Genomic DNA, 19,669 nt, shown 5'->3' with positions numbered 1-19,669 from the left:
ACAATGTTTTCAGTAGACTTAGAATTCCATTAACTATCGATCTGATGGTTTTATGTTCAAATTTCCTTATATTGTGGCACTTATTGGAGAGGAGAGGAGAATGAGCTCCTGCTTTATTTCTCTTCTCTTTCAACAGGATTTCTCTATCTACCGGTGATAGTTGATGGCGTTTCAACTATCCTCTTTACTTTACATGTATCAGAATTTAAGATATAATAAATCATTGTTCTCGATAAATCAAACATTTTGGATATAACTGGTGTATTTTGGTAAATTTGGTGTAGTTCCTTTATTTATTTTTTGTGAGTTCTCTAAAATATATTTTAAGCACAGAAAACAATAAAACTTACCGTTGTTTTTGGAGTAAATTGATACAAATAGTGTCTAGTGTCGAAAAATTTTGCACCGTGAGTTAGTAATGAAACAAGTTGGGAAACCGGAAGCTGGACGCTTCAGATAAGAAAGGTTTTGTGTATTATTTAGTACGTAGCACGTAATATTATGTGAGAATATTCACTTTCGGATGATATTGACATTCGGAGTCTTGAATTTGCAAAGAAGCGACAACTTTGACGTATTATAATTTTGTTGGTAATAGGGCGATTTCTACCAAACTTGGTAAAATCATGTTCTATGTTATACCCTATATTGCTGCGTGATGCTAGCATGAACTTAAGGGGGGTTTTGTAGCAAATTACTAAAAATTATAGTGATATACTATTATTAACTTTATTTGTACAGATATCAGTATGGAAGGTATATCGGAGCCCAGGCACCATATAGTGGCGGCCTCCTGATTTTTTTCAGATTTTTCGGTTGGGTAGTCTCTGAGAATGGCCCCTTTAAAGAATGATCACTTTCAACGCCCCGAACTCCCCACCTTTCCAACAAATGTCAAAATTAAGACCGGATTCGAAAAGTACTAACCGAGACTTTTAATTTGATACACAAAACCTTAATATGTAGAAAATATGGTAACATCTTTACTACTAATGCCATCTAAATTCCCCTATAAGTAACCGAAAAGTTTAGTTTTTTTTGTGGAGCAGATTGAAATGCGAACAGTGAAAAATTAATGCGACAAAACACTAGAACTACCACATTTAAGTGAATTTGTTCCATATCAAGACAAAGTTTTCTCGCATTAAAGCTTAATATTCTTAAATTTTCCATAATTAAGCACATCATTTTCGCTTGTTATTTGAAAGCTAACATAATAGAGCAACTTTTATTTTCGAAATTTAGTTTTCGAAAATGGTATCAAATCTGACATTAAGTTAGTGAGAGAGTAGGAGACTGTGATTTTTTTGGGAAGGTCAAGGTTTTTGACACTTTTTACGAAAAAGATTATACCCCTGTAACGGTAAAAGATAGAGCACCCATTTCATGGACCAATTTTCCTCAAACAAGTGGTACTATCCACCGTTAAAATTCGTAACATAAACAGGACACCCTGTACATTAATAAAAACGAAAGAAAGTTGTGATTATTCTCTCGTTATCTACTTGCACTACTTTCGTGGCAATAGTGATAACAATATCGTAAATATTATTCAAGGAATTAAAATACACTGAGTTCAGGGAAAAAGAAAACTACGCAATTCAACTTAAGAGGGATTATCCTCCACTCGAACGGAGGTAATTTCAGCAATCTACACAACATTGCATACATCTACTCTTTTAAATCCCTAAAATGGGATTTAAGTTGAACGCTCCCAGGAAAACTCCAGCGGAAACTGTAAATCGAAAAATTTCAACATTTGTTAAAATTGAAAATCTACTAATCATAATCTTGAAGAGGGCAATTAAAAAACATTCGAGTCTACTAATTAAATCACTGACGACTAGTTTTCATTAACTTCGAATTGATAATTTTATTCAAACCCCTTCATTATTTACCAAAACTTATTGCCATCCAATTTCTTCAGTTCTCACGATGCAGACGATGCGATAAGCATCCCATTGAAATCGACCCTCCCTCCTTACCAACTTTTTTTATCCTAAATACCACATGACGTCCTTTTTTGTCTGAGCCCGTTCGAAACGCATACTTTGCACGCAAAGTTCATGGACCTTGTTCACTTTCCCCAAACATTTCCACCCCAACTGAACCTCGTTCCTATATCATGTCTTCGAACTACGCCGATGAGAGAGTGTACGTAGTTTCGACGACGGCAATGTTTCCCTAGATGAGGAACACAACACAATGAACTCTTCGCCGTTATAGATTCAGAATACATTAAAAGTGCCATAAGCCTCTGTGTATGTCACCACCAGGCAGGACATCTTCACCTCTAGGTTCAAATTGTCTAGTGGAAATTCTGCATAGCGTACGGCAAATGTCTAGGATTCAATAGTTACCATGAACGCAAGCATATCTATCCCAAAGCTTGTTTACTTATGGCTGTAACATATATTTGAAATTCGTCCATTCTTGCCGAAAACAGACAAGTGGCGGCCAGAATATATTTCTCTGACCCAGACTATTTTGGAAAGGGTTTGAATATATCGTAGACAAACGATTTCCCGCAAAAAGCTGGATGAGGAGTTCAGAGCCGACACAAATCAGCACGTAGCAATAGAAGAAGAAGCCTACACTCTATACAGCTATACAAAAAAAGATCGAAGTATCACAGCTGAGCTTCAATTCAAGTCAGCTCCCAGACAAATATCCCTTTGAATGATTTCAACAATCGTTCTAAACATAATGTTACACATAGTCAATAAATTCAAGTCTGAATGCGAAAGAAGATTCTGATGAAACAGAATAAAAAATATCAAGTGTTATAATGAGTTGAAACTCAGAGTCTAGGGTGACATCTGTCAAGGCATTTCAGGCAACGGTATTATTAGAGGATTTCTAATCTGTCTTCCAGAAATTTTAGTTCCAGGAGGGAACATCATTTTATGTTTTTATTCGGTTCGAAGCAGTTACGGAATCATCTAAATTTGTTCAAAATTAACTTTGTTCTCATAGTATTTGATTCTCCCTCCTACGAGGTACAAGAAAGGAATAATTCTATACAAAATGCTACAGCGCACCATATCCAATAAGCAGATATTTCTCTACTGGCAGATTATACTGTTATGAGATAAGCAAATAGGATTTGCTCGTTTACTATCTGAAGCGATATATTAATAACAGACAAAATCTAATCATCACCCTCCGTGGAACTCCATATTCTCTCCTCAAAAGAAGAATATCACTTATTTTTTATCTTAAATTGTTTTGATGTAGATAATGAAAATCATCCTTGGGATTAATTGGACGATCAACACCGACAGCGCAAGTGAAATATGGACCAGAAGGAGACAACTTTGACCTATTATAGCTCTGTTAGTAATAGTGCGATGTCTACCAAACGTGGTAGTATCGTGATATATACTATAGCCCATATTGCTTTTTCTTTAGCCTTTGTTCCGTTGTCTATCAAAGGCCAGATCCGGATGCAGTTGCGCCGCTATCAAATCCCCATCTAGCAACAGCCACAGTTATTTCAGTCGGCATATTGGTCGCTTATGATCCATTTCAATCTTCAGACCAATCTTGGCAAGCGAATTCTATTACTACGTATTTATATTACACAAAACCCTAAAAATGGAAAATTTTCATTAATTCCGGAGTTTGGAATCAATATAAAGCTGCCATTGACAACAAAATAGTGCTGAGAGATCTAAGTGGGAAAAATGGGAATCATTGAGGAACTTATAATGACCGACCTAATAAAGTCTCATAATGAGCTCGACTTCTCCAGATGAGCGAACCTACAACCAAATTGTTCACATCCTCGAAATACAAGTAGCGAACAACGATTTTTTAGGCACTCTAAATCGCGAATAATAAGTCGCTCGAAATAGCGAACATCAGACTTTCAATATAATTTTTCAAAACATATATTTACAATAAAAATAGAATCCCAGGACAGACAGTGAACCGATTTTAATAAGGTTTTGTTCAAAACAAAACCTTAAAAAGACCTAGACCTAGAAGAAGAAGAAAGCTTATTAACTGTTCTAATCATAGGGGTTTACGAAGTCAGCATGTCGATCTACGCAGAACAGCGAAGAGACATTTGGGCCAACAGTTAATTAAAAACGACGTTAACTTCGCGGCTTCGCTGAGTCTCGGTCACACAGGGTAAACTTGCTGGTTGACAATGTTCCATGGACTTGTAGCACCGATGAAGGGAACAAGTGGTTTCCGAAATATCGATTTTTGCAAGATTAATAAATATTACTAGCGAAAAAAGAGGCAGGTCTTAATTATTGCAAATAATTTAATCGCTAGAAACACCCTGAGATTACATTTAGATAATGTTCCATGTTTATTTTCAATACCCATCAGCCCAGCCTAGTTGAGAGCTGATGACAAACACCTAGCAAGACACGGATTCATAATTTGGCACAAGATTAGAAATAGGCAGCATTTTTTCACATTTTAGGCTCTCCTATTAATATTAATATAATCTTAGCAGGGCTGCAAGTAGGTTTAAAGCTAGCGATTATTAAGTGGTGATACAGACTCAACTAAGCCCACTAACTCCTGATCCTAGTTCTGAACACAAATTATCACAAAACATTGCATAAAACCATATGTGACTTCCCTATTACCATAGATAATCACGATATCCATATAAGGCGACTGCATATTTTGGCGAAGAGTGCGACATGTAGTTGGGAAACAAAATAACCGCAAAAACACAAACAGCATTAGCCGCAATTTTTATGGAAAGTTGCAATATATCGCGTTCACTGATTTTTGCAACTAAGTCTGGGGTGGGAAATCTACCGTAAATTCAACGACACTTATTCTGGCCTAGTAGCAGAAAGTAGTGGAACCAGTCAACTCTTGTTAAAAAGGCTCTCCGTTGAGACAAAACGTTATGTTTAAATGAATAAAATTAACAGTACATCCAACATTTTCTATTCTATTCACTGATGAATTCATTTATCAGTTCGGAACGTAAGTTTTCTCACGATAGAACAAGGACCTGGAAGACCAAGACAGATGAAAAATGGTTGTTCGACAAACGCGGTGCACGGTGTGCAAATAGGGGCTACCACCATCATATAGCAAAACACCTACATGGGCGTTTGAAATTATACAATGGACATGAAGGAATTCCTACACCTTATCAAGAGCAGCTGAAGAAAAGTAAGTCGCCTGATCAGAGGAGACGAAAGAAAACGACGTACATTATGCAGCAAGATGAATTCCGCAATATGCTAACCAAATGAACCGAGGTCGAAAAAACGTTGAAGACAATTACAGAAAAGGGGAAGGGATAATCCACGTCTTTCTCATCAAACCGAACGACCCGAAGTAATCGGTTGACTCGAACCGACGATCACAGTCTGCGAATCTGTCCAGAGCATCCTGAGTATGAAAGTAATTGTTCCGGACCTTGAAGTCACGTGCACACAGGGATCTAGTTTGCTTGGTGGACGACGAAAAAGGTAGGAAAAGCGATCGAAAGGGATTATTAAAGTGTAAAAAATCCCAAAGTGGGAATCGCATCTGTCAACTCCAAAGAAGAAAATCTGCCTCGTTGGTACCTAAATAAAGAACGAGTGGGGAGGGACGTGACGGTTCTTCCTAGTATTTCAAGTGCTGAACTGATGTGCACAGAGTCGGAGTAGGAATACTTTTTCTTACAAGTGTGATGAGCGCGGGCATAAAGCCAAGACTTCTTGTATGCACCTCCACATGGTGGCACCGGGAAACGCTATATGCGTTTAACCTGCTGGTCGTGATGCAGTAGACGAATACTCCAAGGCCTTCCACAATCAGACTTAAATCTGCACCAGAACTCATTTGAAGGAGCTCCTTCTTAAATGAAGAATAATGTTTACCGCATCCCATTTCTAAGAGTTCTATTTAAAATATGAATTGGAATTACTTTTTTTCAAGAATACATGTTCATTTTATATCTAAAAAGTAATGTACAAAATGTCATTCTACAAATATTTCACTTCTGGAATAAAAAACAATTTTGTTCTTATTTCGAAAGAAATGGGCTGAAAAGCCCAAAATGTGTCTGACTGATTATAACGTGTTTTCGCAACCATTCGCCAGTCATTGCTACAGCGAAATTTAATGGCAAATAAAATAGCGCTACTAAAGAGTTGGCTAACTTGAAATAGATTCAACGAACATTTTTTTCTGCACATAAATCCCTATGTGGGACATACTACGTCAACCACACTTATGTGTTATCACTTTCAGTTCCTGATAATGTGCTTCAATTCAACCTTTGCCTTTCCGAGAATCATACGAGTCGATGATTAGTCAGACTGGGAGCCTATTCATCCTCGGTCTATCTCTGTTTGCCACCTTTTCACGTTTTAACTCGTTTGTTAAGGTCCATGACTTGATCAGAGAACAAGCAGATATGAAGTGTTTCAAGGAAAGATGACTTGGTCCATTCAACGAAATCGGGGAAAGCAATAGCACCTGATGACATCGCATCTATACTTTAGAAAGCGAAGAGCTGGGACCCAATACTGAGACCTAGTCAGTTCTTCAACCAGGTAATTAAAAAAACACCATCTGATTGGCAAAAAAGCACCTCTCCTATATGGACCTTTCCTATATGGAAGAAGAAAGGTATTCCAGTAGAGGGTTCAAATTGCCCTCCGATCCGGTTGCTGTCACATACCATGAAGATTTTTGAACGCATTCTTGACAACCGTATTCAAAATATTATTCAAATAACCGTAAATCAAGCCGACTTTGTTAGGAATTATACGGGTTACATGGTTACCCATAGAAACACACCGTGAGAAGCATCGCCCTCTTTATATTGCATTTCTGGATCTAGAGGCGTTTGATCGTGGGCCACACGAACTCATCTGGTATGCTCTGCGGCAACACCTAATATCAGAAGAGCTCCTGCGCTAGGTTAACTTGCACTACCACGATCCGAAAAGCGAAGTTCGAAGTGCGCCGAGTGTATCAAAACCGCTCTCTATCGGTGTTCATCAAGGAATCACCTTTCATCACTCCTTTTCTGGACGGGACAAATGCCGAAGAAGAAGAATAACTGTTCGCTTCAACAGTGCGTTCTCTCTTGAAATACAAATTTTCTTCTTGGTGATTTTTTCATGAGCTATTATAGTTATAATATCCTTAAAACTTAACAGGAAACGTTAATGCTTAGTTCCTGTTCATCATTTCGACATGTAGAGGCTCTCATATGAGGTCAACTTCTTAAAATTATTTCTTTGATGAGTTTGGCAGTACCCCAGATCAGATGGTCTGCTTGTTTTACTATATGTCTTTATTTCTTTTGTTCAACTACTAGCTAACAAATATGCTCCAAACTTCAACTATGATTCCTTTGAACTGATTTATTAGTGCCGCAATCATAATTACAGTAAGTTGACCACAACATGCAAACGTACTCAAGCATATTACAAACGATGATAGGACATCAATGAATGAAAGATAAGACGACCTTCCACAATGGGACAACTTAATAAAGAATAATCGGAGATTGTTGTCAAATGTCACATCGAGATTTTTGTAAGAAACAATCGCTGTCAAAAATTGATCATCAGTTACCTGAAATGCCCTTCAACCCCTCCCCCCCCCCCCCCCCCCATATGCATATATAAAATAACCAGGTTTCGGCCGAGCTCATCCGTCGTTTATTGCGAGAATCGCAACTGGCACATTGGTGATCGATTCATGGAGGCCGGAAGGAAAATGAAATGACGAATATTATCCCGGTATATTGCGAGAATACTCAAGCACTTTAGGAGGAATATTTTCTCACAATACCCATCTCATCGAACGCTAAGGTTGTGGATAAAAAATAACGAAAATTCTAATGAAATACATATTTTGTTTCACTGGGATGTCATTTATATCGAATTAAGCTGTCTGTTGAGTTTCCATTATTTAGCCTAATAATTTTCAGAGTGAAATGATATTTAAAAAAAGCTTTTTTAGGAATGAAGATAAAAATCTTATGAAATTAATATTGATTTTGAGATAAAAAAAAATTGAGTTGAGAACTGGTAAACAGTCAATTTGTCAGCAAAAATGGGTCAATTACCTTAAACTCTCCAATATATAAATTAACAGCATGTTTGACAAAATAATCGCTGCATATAGGGCACGGGATTAAACTAAGTAATAATAGAAAAGCGTAAGAAATTGATCCAGTATATGAAGTCCCTTTTTAAGGTTTTGTGTGAAACAAAACCTTATTAGAATCGAGACGGTGTCTGTCTGTCTGTCACAACCGATTTATTCGGAAACGGCTAGACCGATTGTCACGAAAATTGGTGAGAGTATGTAATTTGGTGATCCCTTTACATGCAGTAAGTGGCGCCATCTTGTGTTAAGTTTAAGGGGGGCTCCCCGTACATGTGAATGGAGGATGCAAATTTTTTTTTCACAGAATGTAGCCATGTAGGGTATCAAATGAAAGGTCTCAATTAGTACTTTTCGAATCTGGTTCAATATTTGATATTAGATGAAACATAGGGGAGTGAGGGTTCAAAATATGACCCACAAAAAGTGTAACAGGTCTCGTTCTCAGAACCTATCCAACCGAAAAATCTGAAAAAAATCACAGTGGTGCATCTCTACGAAATCTAGGCCTCAAAATATATCCGGTTCCGATATCTGCATAAATAAAGTTAATAATAGTATATTTCCACATTTTAGAAATTTACCCGGCACCCCCCCCCCCTTATGTTCGTCCCAGAAATACAAAATTTGGCATGCGTGTAATGAAGAATATAATGCACAGTTTGATCAAGTTTGAAATCCAACTATTATTAACAAAGTTATAGGGGGTGAAACTTTACAGTTTTTTGTGAATTTCGTGCACTCTACAACCCGCATGACGTCATCATCACATATCAATTCGTCAATACCACAACGAAATGAATCTTATGAATTGGGTCGCAGACAATTATTTTGTTTTAGTTATTTGTCAACCAGACATGTGTGTATGTAGGTATATAATATATGCGTGCTAATGAACTTTGCGGGTAGTGCCTAATTCAGTTAGACATAAGACGTAAATCGGAAATATGGGTATGATAAATTTAGATACGTGCATATATGTGTACAGTAGGTAATAGGCAGTTTGTTTGTTTAGGGTGAGCGTGATATCTATGGCTCTAATATGTACGTATGTCTCGTAGTTTGGAAAAATATGAAGGATTATGTTGGATTTGTAACTATATACGGACAGAAAAATGTGCGTCTCTTACATAAGATGAACACAAAACCTTTATACCCGAAGCGCGAGCTTCCGGTATTCCGACTTGTTTATTTTAGTTTATTATTTATCGTACTGGATGTCGGGCACCAGTCGACTCAGCTATGAATGAGTACGTGAGTCAAATCAAGGTAATAATCTCGAGCGAGCGCAATGCTGACCACATTGCCTCCTACAGCGTACTGTATTGTACCGTTACCTTGAATGAAGTGCTCTAACACACTTCAAGGCCTGATCCAATATGGATTGTTGCGCCAACGATTAATTTTTTTTGTTTTTATATGTATTTTCTTTATTAGTAATACAATAAAACATTTTTGAAAGAAGTGTCATGAAAAGTTTTTGTACTATTGCGTTTCAAGATATAAACCCAAAAATCGCCAACAATTGTCTGAGTGACATGTATTTTGGAAATTGCGTGTAAATTCGAGAAAAAGGTTCAAATATACGGATTATACAGTTTAAACAAATAAATGAATTATAGGATATTCCAATTGGTCGAAAAAAAAAAAAGAAATTATCAACAACAATCACATAAAATATGAAAATAATAAAAAAAATGCCATCAAGACTTCACCTGAGATGAAGCAATGCACTTCAGGATAGACTGATGCGGAGTATAGCTCCTCGGGGCCAACATATCTCTCTTTGAGAGTGAGCTGTTTCTCTTCTAGGGTAATGTGTAGCTTTGCAGGGACCAAACTTCCCGTCTACCAAGACTGTTAGCGAGTGACGATAGCCACACCCTGTAGAAGGTGGCCCTATTAACAAAACGCTACGGATCTAGAATGGAGAGTCGAAATATACCTCGCACAATTCAGGGTGTCATGCGAGCCGTGTCCATTGGATAGTTGGTAGTGGGAGGTAATTGACTGTATGCGAACAGCGCCTCACTGATACCTGGTCGCCCCAGTATGTTTGACTTTACCGTGCAACGGGAGGCTATGGCATGGCGAACCTCATAACCCCCATACTCGTGGGAATCAAATGAGTAAAATTATAACATAAAGAAAACTACAACAGAACAAGCGGAACCCCGTACCGCACACAAACGGAGGAAACTCTCCGAAACACTGAGATTCAGGTGATTGCACCCAAGAAGAGAGAAGCTGGGACGTCAAGCAGTAGATCCGAGGTCAACAGTAGAATACTGCGAGGACAAAAACCTGCAAAGACCACTGCGCAAAAAGCAGATCAATATATAAGACATCAGCAAAGAGACAGGGCTCAGTGGCGCAGGTGCTAAATGGTACCTGCGCTATCTGAAGGAAGGCCTGAAACCAGAAGAGGCCGTTAAGAAGGGTCAAGACAGACCTAAGCTATCTTTATCTTAGCTAGGAAAACAAGGAGAAGTGAAGATTTGACAGCATGAGGGGGATGCTCCCAAAAAAACCAAATTTAAACCCAAGAGGGGAGAAAACCCGAGAAGATCAGAGGTAAAGGTAAAAATCAGGAACCCCGCTATTAGCTATGCTAGTGCGATCAAGAGCATTCGACTAACTATACTGCCAAAAACGTTTCCCGAGTAAATACTCACTCGTGAGGAGCAGGAAACTATCCAAGACCTTGTCGTCAGGCAGGTATGCAGGGAATGGACTGCGAAACTTGTGTTCACCGGGATACGCCTTCGACTCGGACACATACTCGTGGACTGTGCGGCCGAGGACAATAGCTCCTAAATTGCCAGGCTGCAGCAAAACTGTCGACATGTGCTGGGGAAGATATACCAAGAGCACGCATGATGACATTGTTTCTTCCAAAAGCCGTAACAGTAGACGGAAGATCTCATTGGCCTCCTAGAATCTTCATACCCGATTATGGAGAATCTTCAGAAGCGAGAAGGAAAGCAAGGGTAGAATCCTTGCCATCGTGGTGGATAATTGATCCCTGGAGGTAATCAATCGCCGGAGTTGCCATATCAACTGTCGATTTGGCAACGCGGAAGGATTAACCCCTAAATCGAAGAAAAATTGATATTCATTTTAGGCATCGTTCCGAATTACTGATACCAAGGGATAACGTGGCAACGAGGTTTCTCTTCGATAAAGTTAGACACACGTTGGAGTAACAAGGCAAACTGGGAGAGCGTGGCTGTGACATAGGGCTTGAACTAGCAACTGATTACTTGATACACTGACGGATCCCCCACAAAAGAGGGGCGGGTGCCAGGGTCATCGGTCCAAGAAAAATGTATTTGGAGCCAACGGGTAAGAAACTACATTAGCAGAATATTGCAATGTTGACTGACAACCAATTGGTGTAGGAATGCCTTGAGAGATTGAAAACGCTCGGCTTGCTCAATAAGGTCTGAATACTCTGGGTTCCAGGCCATATTGGGTTGGAAGGCAATGAAGCAGCGGACAAACTAGCCAAGAAAGGAGCAGAGACGACTTTACACGGGCTAGAAAGGGTAGTATAAGGTGTTTATTGGAGGGTACGACCCCCATTGCAGAAAGGACTAAATAAACCTCACCAAAAAGAACCACCGAATGGAAATTCTCACTGTCTTCTAACCTATCACCTAGGGAAGCTAGGACACTGCCTGCAGGTTCTGTGCGGAGTCTGTTGAAACCTCTATACACGTTCTGGGACACTTGGGCACTTGGGCAGAGTAGGTCAAGACACATGGGGGAACACTTAATACCAGATGCAAAGTTAAAGCATTTGGAAATAGGGAATATACTAATTCCTAACGGTTATAGATTTACTTGAGATACTATAGTTAATAGATACACTATAACCTGCAAAAGGGACACAATATATCTTTAAGGACGCAGTCCGATGTCCCTTTAACAGAATAATAATAAGACGTCACCTACTACAGGCAGAAATTCAATTATTCTGTACGGAATCGACGAAACTATTGTGACATTAATAATTACGAGTTGCCACTAAAATAGTACCTACCTCAGTCTTCATGGAAATCCATACAAATTAAATACATTCAAAAAATAACTGCCGAGAACGAAAACGCGAACTCATTGTTTGGCCACCAGTCTTCGGATAAAATACTGCAAGGCATTAATATACTTCATAAAAGAACCATTGATTGTTTGTGCCGAAATTAGGGGCTTCAATTTACATGGTGGCTCCAAAAACACTCCAGTTCTGTTTATTTTCCCTACGACGAAGTTTCCAGTGAAACCTTCATAAGAGCTTTCCAATATAAGAAAAAAAGCATCTGGTAATAGCAGTTTGCGATGCGACACCAATGGAACGATCGCACATCTCAGCCATTGTCGGAATTGAGAAAGTAATCTAGATGAATTAGTATGAGAGCTTTCGAAAAGAGTTGTCTACTCAATACTCCAAAGAAGAGTAAAACAACACGGTAGAACTCAGATTTCACTAAACAGAGTAGAACAACAAGCACATTCCTATACCGAGCTCTGAAGTTTATTCCGTTGTAGGCTGGAATATATACAAAGAGGCTCGAAAAGCTCCGAAGAAGTGCATGCAGTTGAAGTGAATCCTTGTCAAAGAACGTAACCAGCATTTGGGTAAACTACATTTACAGAGCGGAAAGGGAAATATATAGAAAGGGAAATATATAGAAAGCGAAGTGTACGAAGTGCCCCATACGCCCAGAATATCATTGGCGCATACCAAACAGGCTTCACTCCAGGCAAATCAGCAACAGATCAGATTTTCTCTCTGCAGCAAGCGATGGAAAAACTGTTGGAATATGGACAACAGTTGCACCATCTGTTCATCGACTTTAAAGCCGCCTATGATAGCATAGCCAGGGTAAAACTGTACACGGCCATGAGAATTCGGTATCCCGACGAAATTAATAAGACTGACTAGGCTGACCCTGACCAATGTGCGAGGCCAGATAAAAGCAGCAGGATCACTCTCAAGACCATTCGACATCAACAACGCTCTACGACAAGGGGATACCCTATCATGCGTCCTCTTTAACCTGGCCCTCGAGAAAGTGATCGGTGATGCTGAGGTAAATGCAAGAGGTACGATCCTCTTCAAGTCCACCCAACTACTGGCCTATGCTGACGATATCGACATCATGGGAAGAACCACCCGAGACGTACAAACTGCGTTCATCCAGATCGAGCAGGCGGCGCGAGATCTTGGACTGCACATCAATGAAGGCAAGACAAAATATATGGTGGCAACGTCAGCACCGAAGACGAATCAAACAACTACGATGATGAAATCCGCACACGGTTGTTGTCAGCCAACAGAGCCTATTTCAGCTTACAAAGACTGTTCCGCTCGAAACGTCTCACCATAGGGTCAAAGCTCTTACCGTACAAGACTATGATCTTGCCAGTCCTCATGTATTCCTCGGAAACTTGGGTTCTTAGCAAGAAAAATTGCGAACTCTTGGCCGCGTTCGAGAGAAGAATCCTCCGAAGAATTTTTGGCCCCCTACATGAGGATGGACGAATCCGTAGCCTACACAATGACGAAATCTATGAGCGATACCATGTCGTCCGGTTGTGAATAAAATCCGGCTCAATAGGTTAGGGTGGGCGGGTCACTTAATCCGTATGGATGAGGATGATCCCACCCGGAAAGTCTACAAGGGCAATATCTATGTTAGAAAAAGAAGACGAGGCAGACCCTGCCTAAGATGGAGCGATGGCGTGGGTCAGGACGCCAGACAGCTTTTAAGGATATCGAATTGGTGGACCTCGGCGCAAAACCGGGATGTCTGGAGTTCCTTATTAAGGCAGGCCTAGACCGGATACCGGTTGTTGCGCCGTTGATGATGATGATGAAGTGTACTTTCTCTCTGCGGCAAGCGATGGAAAAACTGTTGGAATATGGACATCAGTTACACCATCTTTTCGTCAATTTTATGGTAGCATAGCCAGTTTAAAATTGTACATGGCCATGAGAGGGGACAGCGAATCAATCAATGCCTGACGATTGGCAACGAGGCATTATCTGTCCCATACATAAAAAGGGAGATATCACACAGTGCAGCAATTATAGAGGTATCACGTTGCTGAGTACCATCTACAAGATATTCTCCGCTATCTTGCTAGGCCGGATAGCCCCATACGCCCAGAACATCATTGGCCCATACCAAAGAGGCTTCACTCCAGGCAAATCAGCAACAGATCAGATTTTCTCTCTCCGGCAAGCGATGGAAAAACTATTGGCATATGGACTACATTTGCACCATTTATTCATCGACTTTAAAGCCGCCTATGATAACATAGCCAGGGTAAAACTGTACACGGCCATGAGAGAATTCGGTATCCCGACGAAATTAATAAAACTGACTAGGCTGACCCTGACCAATGTACTAGGTCAGGTAAAAACAGCAGGATCACTCTCAAGACGATTTCACATCAACAACGGTCTACAACAAGGGGATGCCCTATCATGCGTCCTCTTTAACCTGGCCCTCGAGCAAGTGATCCGTGATGCTGAGGTAAATGCAAGAGGTACGATCCTCTTCAAGTCTACCCAACTAATGGCCTATACTGACGATATCGACATCATGGGAAGAACCACCCGAGACATGCAAACTGCCTCCATCCATATCGAGCAGGCGGCACAAGATCTTGGGCTGCACATCAATGAAGGCAAGAGAAAATATATGGTGGCAATGTCAACACCAAAAACCAACCAACCAACAAATAAACATAGGAGACTACAACTTTGAGACATGATAAAATCCGCGCAGGCTTATTGACAGTCATGATTGAACGGAAGTCTATGGAAGCAGCATGTCTTAGGGGCTAGAGCAGAGAGGGGTCCCCTATGCCTCCTGGGCACAAGATCTTTGGGGCAATCTAATCCTAATAATTATCGACAAGTTTTCGGACACAATAGGTGACCTACCTTGAATGCAATTCTACAAATAATCAATTATTGGTGCCTGTATAGTGAACGGCAGGAAGACTGGACTAATTATGTTTACTAGGAATGTTGGTGGCGGAGGCTAAACTTTGGCGACCAATCGTATGGTCATGCATCGTAGCCGAACATAAGGTGACCTTGATGACTGCTGATCATATGGTTTCTAAATTTGTAGATTAAAATCTTAATATTTTTCACTGGGCTCGAGGGTGTTTTCGGCTAGCCCGATTATGGAATTGGTTTGATGTTATATCACTGAAAGGTCCTCTTCAACAAAGAATGGGCGCAAACTCTTTCACTTAAACAAATTTCGAAGAATTTGAAAGTCCAAAACGAAATCCGCGGGATTGCATTTTGTGTGCGGTACCTTTTCTTACTGTTTTTGATGGTATAATGCTGCCTCGACTGGAAGACTTCAGCGGACAGTGACATATTTCCTCTTATATTTAAAAAAAAGTGGATGACACCTGCTTAACCTCTCACCGAGTAACTGATCTAGATTTGGATAAGGAGATAGGATAAGTTGCAATGAAGATAAGTTCAAACAAAACTAAGCTTTTCAGTTTTAAGGTCATCGCGCCTTTCCAGAGACGAGTAAGGATCAATCTTCTTTTTCAGCCTTTGTCCCGTTTCGAAGTGGAATCGGCTCGTCTTAATCGGCTCCGCCCATTTTGCTCGGTAGATGGAGTCGCGAGGCTTTCAAATCACCATCCAGCTTGTTAAGTCATTGCTCTTTCGCCCGGCCTTTTGGTCGTTCCCCCATTGACTTGGATGTTCAGAGCAATCTTGGCAAGTGAATTCTCGTTAGCGCGAAGTACATGACCATACCATTGAAAACCCCTCTTTCGCAATTTTCCCACGATCGGTGCAATCCCATATCAATTGCGGATATCGTCATTTCAGATGTGATCATGGCGTGTTAAAGTACTGGTCCAACGCAACATCTTCGTCCCAATTACCGCGAGGCGTCGTTGATCGTCTTTTATAGTCAGTGAACATTCAGGTCCATGGAGGGCACTAATGCGAACGACACTATTTGGGATCTGAATATAATTGCGCGGTTTTTCTAGCGATTAAATTATTTGAAAAAACAAAAACTTGTTCCCTTCATCAATATCGAAATATCGGTATTTGCAAAATATAAATCAACAGTAGCGAATAGGAAAAACAAGTTTTTATTATTTCAAACTATTTGGGATTTTCGTTGATACGCTGATTAAAAAAACCCCAGTTGTGAAACACAACTTCATCCAAGTTTCGCCGATGAAGCAATTTCAAAAGACAGTTTACCAATGTAATTCGAGGTATATAAATCGCGCTTCTTTTCAGGTCACTGCCAATGATAGTAAAAGTACCTGTTTCATTGGGGTCGGCTGTCGAAAATTCAAATTTTGTTTATTCGAATTCAGTCGTAGACCGTGTTGCGTGAGGTAATCATTTAATTTTTGGGCAAGCTGCTCAAGATCAATTGTGCTATGAGACCTAGGAATACATCACCTGTATAAATCAGTGTATAGGGAGTTGCATATCCTGTGTGGCAGTGTCTACAACAAGAAGAAGGGTTGATGAGAAGGCGCTTTCTTGATGAACACCGACAGAGGTACGAAGCGATTTTGATACACCTACCACATTTCAAACTTTACATATGAGTTTTTCTTGCACTAGGTGTTGCTACGTAACAGACCATTTCGTGTGGCACACGTCAAACGCCTTCTCTAGATCCAAAAATGCAATGTTAAGAGGGCGATGCTATTGAACAAATTTTTTCGGTGAAATCTGCTCTAAATATTCCCGCTCTCTATCCGTCGCGGCTCGTCGATCGGTAAGCAGAGCACCATCCTTGTCATTAAAGCAACAGAAATTTTCGATTTTGGCAAGTCAACACACATCTCTCTCGTCGTCCCCAGTGTGCCGTTTATCTTAAAGATCTTTGTAATGGACCGGTCGACTAACTCCGATCGCTTTTTTGCTTCTCAGTTGCCATTTTTGCAAATTTGCCAACAGCGTTTTATCGTCGAAAAACTTATGATAAAGATGTTTAGTTTCACGAACCTTCATTTATACATCGTCATTCCAAAGCTAAATGTCTCCGTTGATGTACCGTTTACCTGGCTTTATGACCCCGAGAGTTGCAGAGGCCGCATTGTCGACCGTGTCTTTAATTTGGTTCCACAATTTTTCCACGGTTGATGAATTGCTTACTTGGCTTGGTGACCCTGAGGGTGAAGAGCCGGTTTTTGGAGTGTGTTTTAAATTTTCTTCCACGATTCTTCTTCGATGTTGTCACGAAATCGCCACCATTTAATGCCTTTTCCGAAATGCTCTTGTGAGTTCTTCCGTCTTTCCAGAGAGGCTGCCAATATTAAGCGTGCAGACACGTATTTGTTTTGCTCGGACTAATTTATTTACGTCATGACGTCGTTCATTCATCAAAAATCCTTGTTCGTTTCTCGACAGGACTGGGACCCTTCATGCTCCATCGAATGAGTTGAACGACCTAACGTTTCTCCGAGGCTTTGAACTCAACGCGATAATTTTTGTTTTTAACGACATTTAATGCATTTTCTTAGTCGGTCGACAGGTCCCAGTGTCACCAAGAGGTCAGGTAGGATTTAGCATAGTGCAGCAACTCCAACAATGCTTCATTTAACTCTTTCATTGCAGGGATCAATCAGTTTCTTTATATTGGTAGCACTTCTTCTGTGATGAGGCTATCGAACTCGATGCCATTCGACCCAAAAACAATTATAGATTAGAGATCAGTCTTCACTCTTTTGTTCAAAAGCTAGAAATGCAGATACCTCAACACTGACATCAATTTGAGACCCGTCCACACCAAAGTTCCCTTTGTGCTCGTATATGAGAGTCGTACGTCAAAAGTAACCGCCGTGGCTTCTCGAAAACCCCTAACTTTTGTTAACTCTTGTTTCCGCCGTGACGCAAACATGGAATTAGTTCGGACCAGACACTCGTAGACGTGTTGATTAGAATGGTGGCGTAACAGTGGATACATACACTGAGAAACTGTGACCAATGACTGACTACATGCTATGAAACCCGTACTGTCGCAAGATTTCCGACTAGAGAGCCGCCTTGAAGACACCTGACGTAGAACAGTAAAAGAGTGTAGGCTTCCCGGTAAGTTCTGAGGAGCTGCAACACATTATAATGAACCAGTTGACGCACACTGGTCTATTTAGGGTACAATGGCAATCAGAACGCGTTCGATGAATCATCCATTCGAGCTGAAACATGACTCCTCAAAGAAAATAAACGTTTCAAAGCCGCGGAGCGAGAACGTTTGCACGTCTCGCTTGTAAGGAACATCTCGGACTCTGGTACCAACTTAAATGATTTCCGAAACTCTAGTTGGCTTCAGGCAAGATAACTTTAACTCTCTTTTGGCGATTGGGTGGACTAGTGAAGCGAATGAACGTGTTCAACTAAAAGCAAAATGGGGCCACTCACCATTTATACGCGTTGAAGTGGAAGTAGACCATCCCGAGACCGTAGAGAAATGGTTGATCCTTCCAATACACCGGCTTTAAGTTGAAGTACTTTTGATACGCTGACAATGCTGAAATTAATTAACCGTTTAGAATCTCATTGCGGGAGAAAACTAGTCAAACCTTTTGGAAAGTCCTCCAATAGCAGGTGGAAGTGTCCTAGTTTGCAGTACGTCCTGGGATCGATATTAATCGCCTCGGATTCCCCGTGATTGTCCGAGTCTGAGGTCACTTCCGTCATGTCCTCATCTTCGATCTTGATCGGTGTTTGCTCCATTTTGATCTCAACTTCCGACCCACTTCCCAGTCCGGAAATATAGTCTTTCGCGCCGCGCCCGTCCCGATGTGCATCCTCCATTTCCACATCGTCGTATTCCGTTTTGATTTTGATTTCATCGATTTCCGACGAGTTATTCGTAACCGTCCCGGCGCCAGTAGCACTTTCACGACCGTCACCTGTTTTCCCGCCACCGCCATTGCCCGGTACATTACTTTTCTGCGGTAAATTCGAATGCCGGTTCCTTTGCTCCTTCTGACTTTGCGCCTGAATTAGCATACGCTCCAAGTACTTCACGGCCTTGGACACGAGCGCGCGCTTTTTCCCATGCTCGGGTGCTGTCAACTTCAAGAATCCAAACTGACGGCTGAATGTGGAGCAAGAAACAAGTGGAGAGAAAAAAAGGGTTAAAAATACTCAAGACGCACTTTTAAGGTTAGACGTCATTTAGATCGAACAATTGTTAATATATAGAAGGATATGAACGAAGGTAACAAGCGGTTACCCAGCAAACGAACAGCCGCTACTTTAGTGGGAGTCCAGAAAGGTGGGGCGAAACAAAAACAATCCGCCAATCGGCGAAATCATGACAAACCTGTCAAGCTCTGACAACACTTGTAATTCCTGCGTTGTCAGGTTGATATCGTCACTATCAGCTTCCATTTTAGCGCAAATTCACGGACGACGAACACGATAACACGGCAGATTTCGTCCAGTTGAAGGAAACAAGCTTTATTATCGCGAAAGCAAAACTCCATAAACAAATAGTTTTACACGATTCAAATGACACTGACACGTCCGGAAGGAATGGGA

The 19,669-nt window shown here is 40.6% G+C and overlaps 1 protein-coding gene across 2 annotated transcripts in view; it reads right to left on the bottom strand.

Moving 5' to 3' along the window:
* The window catches only part of LOC119646931 (histone demethylase UTY), a 116,943-nt gene extending 97,299 nt beyond the window's left edge, over positions 1 to 19,644 (bottom strand). Inside the window, exons 1-3 of one of the 2 annotated variants that reach the window (XM_038047616.1) lie at positions 19,452 to 19,644; positions 18,703 to 19,223; positions 18,542 to 18,650 (exon numbers count right to left, since the gene is read on the bottom strand). In XM_038047616.1, coding sequence (XP_037903544.1) covers positions 18,542 to 18,650; positions 18,703 to 19,223; positions 19,452 to 19,519 — 698 coding nt within the window. In that variant the 5' untranslated portion in view covers positions 19,520 to 19,644. Of the gene's footprint in view, positions 1 to 18,541; positions 18,651 to 18,702; positions 19,224 to 19,361; positions 19,379 to 19,451 lie in introns of those variants that run through there. The other variant, XM_038047617.1, reaches the window with a different exon arrangement.
* Positions 19,645 to 19,669: the final 25 nt, after the last annotated feature.

The sequence above is a fragment of the Hermetia illucens genome, chromosome 1 (genome assembly GCF_905115235.1).
Source record: "Hermetia illucens chromosome 1, iHerIll2.2.curated.20191125, whole genome shotgun sequence".
NCBI lineage: Eukaryota > Metazoa > Arthropoda > Insecta > Diptera > Stratiomyidae > Hermetia > Hermetia illucens.
Note: the sequence above shows the minus strand (reverse complement) of the source record. Positions and strands in the feature narration are given on the sequence as shown.